Here is a 12,780-nt window from a genome sequence, read left to right as displayed (position 1 = left end):
TATTGATCGATAAATGCACACTGATAAAAAAATGATATGTTTTCAAACAAATTTGGGGATTATGGGCAATTGAAAAAAACAAAAAAACAATTTTTTCCATTAATAGAAACTGAAATTCTTGACAATTTTAGAGGTCATCCTCCAATGTCACAATTTATTTGAATGCAAAATTCACCTTCTCATGAAATGACAAAATATATTTAAATAAAAATTGAACACTTTTTGCATGCTTACTAGTGTAGTGAATGCCTGACCTCACAGGTTAACAGTGTCAGGCTAAATTCGGTAACTTGTCAGTCTTATAAAATTGCATGGTATACCTACAGACACAAAATGCATGACTAAATCAGCTGGGATTAAAAAGCATTTTTTTTTTCAGATGACCTTTTAACCACACAGTGACACTTGTTGCTTCAATAATTTAGCGACTGCTCAGCAGGTCTGCACATTTCGAGAAACATGCTGTGTTTAAATCAATGACACAGGAAAAATCCCACACATAATTGTGTGATTGTGTTGCTGCAACCTGTTTTCAGGAGGAAATTTTAACCATTTCAGTAGTCTTCCGTGAGATAATAATCTTATGAGAGAACCTCACAAAGCATACACATACATCAATCAACACGATACTGTAGTCACACTTATAAGGCCCACTCACTGAATCAACATACCTAGTAGTGGCCCACTCACTGAATCAACATACCTAGTACTGGCCCACTCACTGAATCAACATACCTAGTACTGGCCCACTCACTAAATCAACATACCTAGTACTGGCCCACTCACTAAATCAACATACCTAGTACTGGCCCACTCACTGAATCAACATACCTAGTACTGGCCCACTCACTGAATCAACATACCTAGTACTGGCCCACTCACTAAATCAACATACCTAGTACTGGCCCACTCACTAAATCAACATAAATAGTACTGGCCCACTCACTGAATCAACATACCTAGTACTGGCCCACTCACTGAATCAACATACCTAGTACTGGCCCACTCACTGAATCAACATACCTAGTACTGGCCCACTCACTGAATCAACATACCTAGTACTGGCCCACTCACTGAATCAACATACCTAGTACTGGCCCACTCACTGAATCAACATACCTAGTACTGGCCCACTCACTGAATCAACATACCTAGTACTGGCCCACTCACTAAATCAACATACCTAGTACTGGCCCACTCACTAAATCAACATACCTAGTACTGGCCCACTCACTAAATCAACATAAATAGTACTGGCCCACTCACTGAATCAACATACCTAGTACTGGCCCACTCACTGAATCAACATACCTAGTACTGGCCCACTCACTAAATCAACATTACTAGTACTGGCCCACTCACTAAATCAACATACCTAGTACTGGCCCACTCACTGAATCAACTTGATACTGGAGTCAGGCCAATGCTTGCACTACACTCACTATGTGGGGCTCTATCAAGACAATTTATTTTTCAAAATGTACTCACAATTCAGGATGAATTGGTAAAAATTATATAAATCAAAATGGTTTCACTTCCTTTTCACAATTATCAACACTCAATAAAATCCACAGACAGCTCAGACCCAGACTTGCTGAGTCATCGTGATAACACAGGTGTGGCTTACCGGTAATTTGAAAAATATTAATAGCCAAAAATTAAATGGTGTAGAAGCCATTTTAACATTCTGGCTTTCTTTTTACTGATAAAATTTTTGAAAAAAAAAAAAATTTGATTTCTGTCGGTGGAATATTGAGACTTGTATTCAAGATTTTATTCAACAAACTCGCACTTTCAAAAATGCTGTAATACCAGTGGAAATTACACCACTCACGGTTTAATTTTAGAAATGTTTTGTATATGAGCTTGAAAGAAATCCAAAATACCGGTAGTTAAACTTGTTGCTCTAAAAGATGGGTACACCCAGTGATGCCATTTTTCTGTTCAATCTAAAAGCGATTCTGATCTGCAGAACACCTTTCTCTGTAAATACTACATCACTCCATTTCTAAATACACTTGCATACAATGAGGTTTTTTTTCTGGCGTTAAAAGTGGATGACAATATTTTAAAAGCATCAGTTTTATGCTGAAATAAAATTATTGTGACAAGAATATTTAGTGTTGCAAGCACTGCATTTTTATATTATTATGAAAGTCACTGTGAATCCTAAGCCAACTGCACTCCAGTGTGATTTCCACAATTCTTGAGGTCACATTATTACCAGTAGTTGCAAAAACTTTACTCAAAAATTTCATAAAGATTTCTTTAAATAATTAAATTTTTCTTTTAATTTCACAATAATAATAATTTCAAAAATTGCAATTCTAAGAGCCTAGTAAATAGCAAATAGGTTACAAAATCTTTATTTTTATTGAAATTAAATAATATTTTTTTTTTTTAATTTACAAATGTTTTTTTTTCAATAAAATACAGTTGAACTATTTGTGCTATAAATGAATTCAATCATTATCTAAATATTTATCATAAAATTAAATGCTTGCACATTATAAAGTACAAGTATGTATTTATAGGTACAAATAGTATAATTTGTGAAATAATTGATCAACACTTCCACATTCAGAATAGTATTCATAATGAAGACAAAGTAAACAATCTTTTTGTACTTGAGGGTGAGCACTGTATAACAATCAGAATGTGTCCATGCTTAGGCACTAAGTTGAAAAACCCACAAACAATCCACAAGCTATCATGGCATGTACCTGTCACCAGGCGTTGACAATTTCGAAGAACATCCGGGTCTTTGTAAACTAGATCTAATCTGACCTTGGGTTCAGATACCAAGCGTGCAATGACCATTGCATGGATTTACAGTTATACGTGAATAAGAATAGCAACCATGAAGCATCGAACAAGATGGCCCGTTATTAATTTAGCAGACCCAGGAGTAAAACTGTTTTCAGCATGTCCTTGTTATATTACGTCTATAGGATGTGAGGTATTCGTTGTTTTGTATCACTTCAGTATATTATTGACCGCCGGCTGGTATGATAAGGTTCTGTCGTGGAAACCGACAATATCACCAAGAAGCACATGCATAATACAATTGGTGAAAGCTGTCTAACACATAAATAAACCGTTTTCATTCAACAATACCCACTTGAAGACGTGACAGTTGTGGTTGTTTTCTCATTTGTATTAATTTGGCTTGCAGTGAGCTATCACTTTCCACTGACAGCAGAACGAGCGATAACCGGCTCCGTCAAGTTACCAACGGGCTTGTTACCTCGTTTACATAAACAAAGTAATACACCCGTTGGCAACGAAGCCGACTGACACTCGTGTCATTCAATAGAAATAGAAAATGCCTCAGAGCTGACGATTGTCGAAAGATTCCGCACACGAAAGTGAAAGGGCATGCCCGTGCCATTGACGAGTTGACGCAAAATAATAAAAGCAAATAAATGTTTGGCGGTTCACTTACAGAATTCGGCGATGTAACTAGTGACGACGTAATTTTCCTCACACCAATCCAGGGTTGATGTTGGAACACCCCAGAACCCAACTGAAGTTGGCGCCATCTTGAAGAACACTGAAGTATTTAATTTATTTACATCAGTGTTTTATTTAGTCGTGTGAGGGCGCCCCTTTATTGGGCGGAGCAGCTCCGAGCATTTAGCGAAAATATTCGTACAACGACACTACAAACAATCATTAGTTGGGGCGGGGAAATTCAAATCAACCATTTTCAAATTAGCCAGAAATCGCTGAAATAGCTGTTGTTAATTGGTCAAATGTTGTGCTATATCGGCATTGGATCAGTCGTGAGTCTGATTGACAGTAGTCAATGACGTAAAATTGCCGATGATTTGCATTTCATTTGAATTAAATCAATGATTTTCAGTCGCTCCAATGATAACATTATGGTCTCGAAAAATCAAAAGCTTTTAAAATAGGTCATCATAGGTGGACCTCATGTTGGCCTGATTCGGAAATGTCTTTCCAGGAAACGTTGAGCAAAACCACACGGTGTCCCGTAATTGATGGTTATTAACATGCATTGGTGACGATATAAACACTATAGTTCCTGACTGTGTGGCAGAAAGCGTGTGTTTTAAATGTTCTCACAGGAGACCAACACAATGGTCTCCCAGCCATGTCTGTAATTATATTAACACGACGCATCCGATTTGAGAACCAAATGACACTGAATCTGCCAACATTATAATTTGAACGTAATATTATGAACGGCAGGAATTTCCTGGTCCTTACAAATGTGGAGATATGGGGATGGGTTGTAAGATCTGGATTGTTTTCTGAAAACAATCACTCTTTAGGAAAACAATATGTAATTCATTCTTGAGGTGAGTGGAATGAGTGTGTGTGGCTAGATGAGTGCGTGGGCGAGACAGGTGTGATTCTGCCATGCAGGGGCCTTGCAGAATTGAAAAAAAAAATAGCAATAAGAGGAAACAAATATTGCACACAGGGGAAATAAAACAAAATCACTGAAAAAATAGCACAAAACTAAGTGAAATATTTTGCATGGTCTATCATCTCCCAGAGTTTCTAAGGGTCCATCCCTTATAAATAATGAAGTTATATATATAAAATGAGATTGTGAATGAACCTGAATTTAGCTATAGTCAGTAATAGACAATTTCCACCCTGATGGACTATGCACATAGTAGATAATATTTGGTAATCATAGTTCAAAGTAACTATTAAAATAGCTAGACGTTTCGATCAATGGCTCTTTATCGATAGCATAGAAGAAAATGTTTGCTCGAAACGTTTAGCTATTTTTAATAGTTACTTAGGACTACGTTTACCAAATATAATCTACTATATATCAGCGTTTATTAATTTATTAATTACTGTGCACATAGTACACTTCTTTTTATTAGCAGGCTGTGTGTATCAAAACCGAGAACCACCGTAAAGCTTTGGACGTGTTACTCGCCACACCGTGGTCTTTACGACAGTGTTTCCACTGGGACATTTGTATTACCTTTGTAATAATAACAACCTTTATTGATATCGTATCCCCTCTGGGATCTAGATTAGAATACAATAAGGATATATAGAACAATAAAATACATAAGGAATAATAATAATAAAAACAATAAATAGTAAAATAAATAGTAATACTGTGAAAATATTATTATATAAATATTTGTTGGTGTTATTTTGGGGCAGCTGGTAAATTGCTTTTCATAAAGTTATTAGTGCCTTTATTGTAATTATGCATTGTTTCTGTGCAGTGTTTTTCAAACATATTTTTTAGTTTTTTTGTAGCTAATTTCTAAAAGGTTAAGTAATTTTTTGATGCCTGTGGTCCAATTACTGATGTTTTCTTTGTCCAAATTCGTGTAAAGTTTATATGCCTCAGGGATCAGAGTGTGTTCATCTATATGTTTTATTTTCACCCAGTAGTTAATCTAACGTTTGATGCTTGAGATGATAAGTGGATATCTTCCCAGTTCAAGTAAACATGCCAAGTTTGTAGCTTTACAGTTTACTTGTAGTAGGTACTTACACATTTTGTGATGTAATTTTTCCTTAGGCAAGGATTGTTTAAACAAGTCTGTTGAGTGCATGTTAATAATATCGCTTGCCCAGATTTCACTACAGTAGAGTAAAATTGGTTTAACCATATCATCAAACAATATTTTTTATTTTTTTTATTTCAGATGTGTTTTGATTGGGATATTTGGGTCTGCATAGAGTAATTGTTTTAGTTTAAAAAGTGCCTTCATTGCTCTGTGACTAAATCTTCTTGAGCTCTGTTCAGTTTACCAGTAGCACTGATTTTAACACCGAGGTAGGTGTATGATGAGACGTTTTTCAATTTTTGGCTATTAATTTGAAATCTGAACTTACTTAGTATTTCACCTCGCTTGTTAAAAATGATAATTTTTGATTTTGACACATTGATATCTAGTTTCCATTGTTTGCAGTATGTTTCCACTGTGTGTATTGCATTTTGCAGACCATTTTTAGACTGTGATAGGAGGAGGAGGTCATCCGCATACATCAAACATGACAAATGATTGTTTAAGAGTAAAGGAGGTTCATTATTGGATGATTCTATCTGGCATTTGATATCATTAATGAAAAGATTGAAAAGGAGTGGGCTTAAACCATCTCCCTGTCTGATACCCCTTTGAACTGGAAAGCTAGCAGTTAACCCACCTTTTAGTTTAACGCAACCAGTGGCATTCTGATAAATAGATTTAATTATGTTGTGAAATGTTCCTGAAATTTACGTTACAAAAAGACTTGCCCGAGCACCTACAGTAAACTCTCAATTTGGGGTTTCTGGTCAACATCATAATGACCCAAAGTTTGACTTATCCTGGAATGATGGTCTTCCTTCCCTTCATCATCCATATTGATAAAATGAAATCATTCCTAAACACTTAGCTGCACAAATGATATTGACAACTAATGAGTGCAGTAGTAATGTACCCGTATGTGGAGGGTCTGCTGCAACATGCAACACTACGGCTCAGACCCAATCAAGCAGTTAGATAGATGCATCCTTCAGAAAACCCCTGTCACAATGGTCTTCCTGGTTCAGGTTTACTAATGAGTGCATGATGCCTTGCAATGGTGGACCAACTCCAACTAACTGGTAGTTTGAAAGCCCTCCATCCTGCCTCAAATGACAGAGTCAATTGTTACATATGCATTGGAAGAGGGTTGGCAGCACATGGGTGACTATGATACAGGGAGTCTTGCAAATAATTAGTCAGAGATTAATACCTGCAGATCTAGTATAACCTGTATAACCGACTGATCTTGGTCAGATTTTTTAGCAATGTTTTTCTCTGAAAACTAATGTACCAATCTGAGTTTGACGAGAGCTTATATCATGAAGATGGAACACTTTTGGCCATGTATGGGACAGTACCCCTCATTGAACCTGCAGCAGTGAAAGCTGCAGTAGGGTAAAACCCTGACTTGGCCAGAACAGACCTATCAAGGTCATCATGGTGTTGGGTGAGAGTTACCTGTGTATTTGTACTAGTAACAGAATTGGAGAGGGGAATGCCCAATGAATCTGAGATAGTGTGGCAGGTTGTGAATTTCACCGATGTACTGGCATTTGAGAATGCTTTTGTGTTCTGCACACAAGGAGAGGATGTTAACTGCCAAGGGGATGAGGAACTGTGACCTTTCACCCTCTCTTAGGTAGGCAATAGTTGTGGTTGTATTGTGGAAGAACATTTCTGCCTGGAACTGATGGTGGAAAGGCCTCCAGAATGAGCCGAACCACTTCCAGTTTCTTCAAATTGATGCATTTGGGGATCTGCATTCTGTGCAAGATTCCCTGTATCATAGTCCACCTCTTCCAATGCATGTGTAACAATTGACTCTGTCATTTGAGGCAGGATGGGGGGCTTTCAAACCACCAGTTTGCTGATGTACAGGTAAACAAAGAAATTACAGGCATGGAGTAATACAATCACTGTCCACTTTCACTAAATGTAAAGTACCCTGTCTTTGCAAACACCAGTAGTGCAGAATGAAAACCAAAAAAGAGAAACGTGAATTAGTGTCTCACACCTAGATTGCAAACTTTAAATAAAAATACACCAAAATTGCAAACCTTAGGCAAAGATTACCTAGATTACACACCTTAGGCAAAGACACACCTAGATTGCACACCTCAAGTAAAAATACACCTAGATTTCACACTTTAGGCAAAGATACAGCTATATTGCAAACCTTAGGTAAATATTCACCTAGATTGTAAACCTTAGGCAAAGGTGACCTAGATAGCAAACGTTAGGCAAAGATATACCTAGATGTAAAACCTTAAGTAAAGACGCACCTAGATTGCAAACCTTAGGTAACATACACCTGAATTGCAAATCTCAGGTAAAGATACACCTAGATTGCACACCTTAGACAAATATACACCTAGATTGCACACATTAGATAAAGATACACCTAGATTGCCAACCTTATGTAAAGATACGCCTAAATTGCAAACGTTAGGCAAAGATGCACCTAAATTGCAAACCTAATGTAAAAATACACCTAGATTGCAAACCATATGTAAAGATACACCTAGATTGCAGACCTTAGATAAAGAGACACCTAGATTGCCCAACTTAGGTAAAGATACACCTAGATTGTAAACTTTAGGCAGAGATACACCTAGATTGCAAACCTAATGTAAAGATACACCTAGATTGCAAAGCTTAGGTAAATATGCATCTAGATTGCATACCTTAGGTAAAGATACACCTAAATTGCAAACCTTAGGTAAATATTCACCTAGATTGTAAACCATAGGCAAAGGTGACCTAGATAGCAAACTTTAGGCAAAGATATACCTAGATGTAAAACCTTAAGTAAAGACGTACCTAGATTGCAAACCTTAGGTAACGATACACCTGAATTGCACATCTCAGGTAAAGATACACCTAGATTGCACACCTTAGATAAAGATACACCTAGATTGCACACCTTAGATAAAGATACACCTAAATTGCAAACGTTAGGCAAAGATGCACCTAGATTGCAAACCTAATGTAAAAATACACCTAGATTGCAAAGCTTAGGTAAATATGCATCTAGATTGCATACCTTATGTAACGATACACCTAAATTGCAAACCTTAGGTAAAGATACACCTAGATTGCACACCTTGGGCAAAGATAAACCTAGATTGAACACCTCAAGTAAAGATACACCTAGATGTAAAACATAAGGTAACGATAAACCTGAATTGCACACCTTAGGTAGAGATACACCTGAATTGCACACCTTAGGTGAAGATACACCTAGATTGCACACCATAGATAAAGATACACCTAGATTGCACACCTTAGATAAAGATACACCTAGATTGCAAACTTTAGGCAGAGATACGCCTAGATTGCAAACCTAATGTAAAGATACACCTAAATGGCAGAGCTTAGATAAAGATACACCTAGATTGCCCAACTTAGGTAAAGATACACTTAGATTGCAAACTTTAGGCAGAGATACACCTAGATTGCAAACCTTAGGCAATGATGCACCTAGATGGCAAACCTTAGGCAAAGATGCACTTAAATTGCACACCTTAGCCAAAGATACACCTAGATTGCAAACCTAATGTAAAGATACACCTAGATTGCAAACCTTAGGCAAAGATGCACTTAGATTGCACACCTTAGGCAGAGATACACCTAGATTGCAAACCTAATGTAAAGATACACCTAGATTGCAAAGCTTAGGTAAATATGCATCTAGATTGCGTACCTTAGGTAACGATACACCTAAATTGCAAACCTTAGGTAAAGATACACCTAGATTGCACACCTTGGGCAAAGATAAACCTAGATTGAACACCTCAAGTAAAGATACACCTAGAAGTAAAACATAAGGTAACAATAAACCTGAATTGCACACCTTAGGTAGAGATACACCTGAATTGCACACCTTAGGTGAAGATACGCCTAGATTGCACACCATAGATAAAGATACACCTAGATTGCACACCTTAGATAAAGGTACACCTAGATTGCAAACTTTAGGCAGAGATACGCCTAGATTGCAAACCTAATGTAAAGATACACCTAAATGGCAGACCTTAGATAAAGATACACCTAGATTGCCCAACTTAGGTAAAGATACACTTAGATTGCAAACTTTAGGCAGAGACACACCTAGATTGCAAACCTTAGGCAATGATGCACCTAGATGGCAAACCTTAGGCAAAGATGCACTTAGATTGCACACCTTAGCCAAAGATACACCTAGATTGCAAACCTAATGTAAAGATACACCTAGATTGCACACCTTAGGCAAAGATGCACCTAGATTGCACACCTTAGGTAAAGATACACCTAGATTGCAAACCTAATGTAAAGATACACCTAGGTGGCAAACCTTAGGCAAAGATGCACTTAGCTTGCACACCTTAGCCAAAGATACACCTATATTGCAAACCTTAGGCAAAAATGCATCTAGATTGCACACCTTAGGTAAAGATACACCTAGATTGCAAACCTAATGTAAAGATACACCTAGGTGGCAAACCTTAGGTAAAGATGCACCTAGATTGCAAACCTAATGTAAAGATACACCTAGATTGCACACCTTAGGCAAAGATACACCTAAATTGCACACCTTAGGTAAAGATACACCTAGATTACACACCTTCAGTAAAAAATACACACCTAGATTGCAAACCTTAGGTAAAGATACAGCTAAATTGCAAACCTTAGGTAAAGATGCACCTAGATTGCACACCTTCAGTAAAAAATACACACCTATATTGCAAACCTTATGTAAAGATACACATAGATTACAAACCTTAGGTAAAGATACACCTAGATTGCACACCTTAGGTAAAGATACACCTAGATCGCACACCTTCAGTAAAAAATACATACCTAGATTGTAAACCATATGTAAAGATACACCTAGATTACAAACCTTAGGTAAAGATACACCTAGATTGCACACCTTAGGTAAAGATACACCTAGATTGCAAACCTTCAGTAAAAAATACATACCTAGATTGCAAACCTTATGCAAAGACACACCTAGATTACAATCCTTAAGGTAAAGATACACCTAGATTGCACACCTTAGGTAAAATTACACATAGATTGCAAACCTTATGCAAAAACACACCTAGATTGCACACCTTAGGTAAAGATACACCTAGATTGCACACCTTAGGTAAAGATACACCTAGATTGCACACCTTAGGTAAAAATACACATAGATTGCAAACCTTATGCAAAAACACACCTAGATTGCACACCTTAGGTAAAGATACACCTAGATTGCACACCTTAGGTAAAGATACACCTGGATTGCAAACCTTAGGTAAAGATACACCTAGATTGCAAATCTAACCCATTAGTTAATAATTTGGTTTTAATAAACCTTATTATGAACTGAATCATTTCGAACAAATTTAACTGAATGTAGTGGTTCAGAGGAGACATATTCAGAACTCGTTGCATGCCACCTGGAGCATTTAAGAGCAGGTGAATGTAGAAAGTAGGACTAAATCATGTGTGTTGTTGCACCCTTTTCTTAAATATCAAAACTGCATTATCTCTGAGAACCACTTTCTCTAGGTTTCTTGGTAAGAAGTGTCTTTGTTGTCAAGGGGGTGAAGCAGTGAAAAGAATTTTAAGCATTTGCTGATACAGTGAACTTTTCCAAGACTGACCTCCATTGCCCAATAACTGTAGGCAAAAAAATTGAAAAACTTGAAAGAGGAAAGAAGGGCACACAGAGAAAATCAGAAAGGATGTTGATTTCACATATGTTGCCTCTGTACAGCACCTTCTCGACGATTGATGAATCCTGGCCAAGGCAAATATTTTTTTTTTAAATGCTTCACTAAAAAACAATTTGAAAAATATACAGGTACCCTTTTTCATTATATTGATCTGATTCAACTAAATGAACATATACTTGGTGAACAAATTTGTTCGATGTCAGCTGCAAAAATTATTTCTATGAACAGGAAATAAATGAATTTGAGATAAAAAAAAAAAATTAAGTACACATAAATATTTAATACCATTTTCTAATTATAAGTCTTGCCCACTAGCAAAGGAAACACTTATGTGACTTTAAAAGGGTGTCAATGGTGCCGTTCAAGCATGCAATGTTGATCAATAGACAAATATTTTTTATTGCAAATCCTGGACGACCACAGATCCAAATATTGATGTGTTACTGGGATCACTTTCACTGATTTACATCACACAAGGGTCAGAGAAGCGTTTCGTCACTAGAAGGCGAGACTCTTCCAGTATATGGTGTTAAATATAAAGTGAACATGAAAAAGTTTTTTTTTTTAATTACCATTTCAATATTGCATTTATTAATGCAAAGAATATTATATTTGTCAAAAGCACCTTTCATCATTAACAAAAAGAAATGATGCACTCAATATCATGAAGGCAGTTTACTGAACAATGCATTTTGAGAACTTCTCACTGTATATAATGTAAATTTTATCACAATAGAAATTAAACAGTCATTTTTTCCAATGTTTTTATACAAGATGATGACTGTGGATATTTTGGACGCTCGTTTCTCAAAAAATTTCAGGTGACTTCAGTTGTTTTTCTACTTTGGTATTCTAATTTCAGCTCATATTATTAAAAGCATGAAGACGGTGACAATTTGATCCAAACCAATTTACACTTGCCATTTTCATCAAGAATATTATTCGGTAGTAGATTAATGTATTTGCTTACCAGCATTCAAATATTTGTAATTGAACATTTAATAATTCATTAATGGAATATTATCCAAATGTATCTAGGTTCAAGTCCTGGAAATTTGTAGAATTTGAGTGATGTGCTTTAAAGCGAATACTAGCAAGAAGAGACTAATATCAAACAACACAAAGCACCGTCATATTTACAAAAAGAAATGACAGATTAATGTGTGATGTAAACATAGTTTAGTGCCCAATGATGTTCCTGTATAATCCTCAAGATTGTCCTCTGTTGATTTGTTGCACTGTTCTGGTTATATTACTGATTATTCAGCGTCTACATCAACTTTTTACATTTTCAGCTTCTTGAAAACTGTGAGATTGCTTTGAAATTAAATTTATTCAGTGTTGATTATAAATTTTGGTCACTTTAGTGAAAATTCTGATTGATTTCATATTCCTTTCTCATTATGAAACTCAAGCAATATCATCAGAGGACTGCTTGTTTATTAACGCATTAATCTGTCTTAATTGCAATTTATTCCACTCGTTAATTTTTTGTGAGGTAAGTCAGGTTTCAGATTTAGTACCGACTAGCACTGAATTACAAACGAATCTTAATG

At 36.3% G+C, this 12,780-nt stretch overlaps 1 protein-coding gene across 1 annotated transcript in view; it reads right to left on the bottom strand.

The window, feature by feature from the left end:
* LOC144345227 (alkaline ceramidase 3-like) overlaps positions 1-3,545 on the bottom strand; it is a 53,722-nt gene extending 50,177 nt beyond the window's left edge. The window contains exon 1 of the mRNA XM_085500294.1: positions 3,446-3,545. Within this exon, the coding sequence (XP_085356420.1) occupies positions 3,446-3,542 (97 nt within the window). The 5' untranslated portion in view covers positions 3,543-3,545. The remainder of the gene's footprint in view (positions 1-3,445) is intronic.
* Positions 3,546-12,780: the final 9,235 nt, after the last annotated feature.

The sequence above is a fragment of the Saccoglossus kowalevskii genome, chromosome 1 (genome assembly GCF_978046115.1).
Source record: "Saccoglossus kowalevskii chromosome 1, keSacKowa6.1, whole genome shotgun sequence".
Classification (NCBI taxonomy): Eukaryota; Metazoa; Hemichordata; class Enteropneusta; family Harrimaniidae; genus Saccoglossus; species Saccoglossus kowalevskii.
This window is presented reverse-complemented; position numbering and strand designations above follow the sequence as displayed.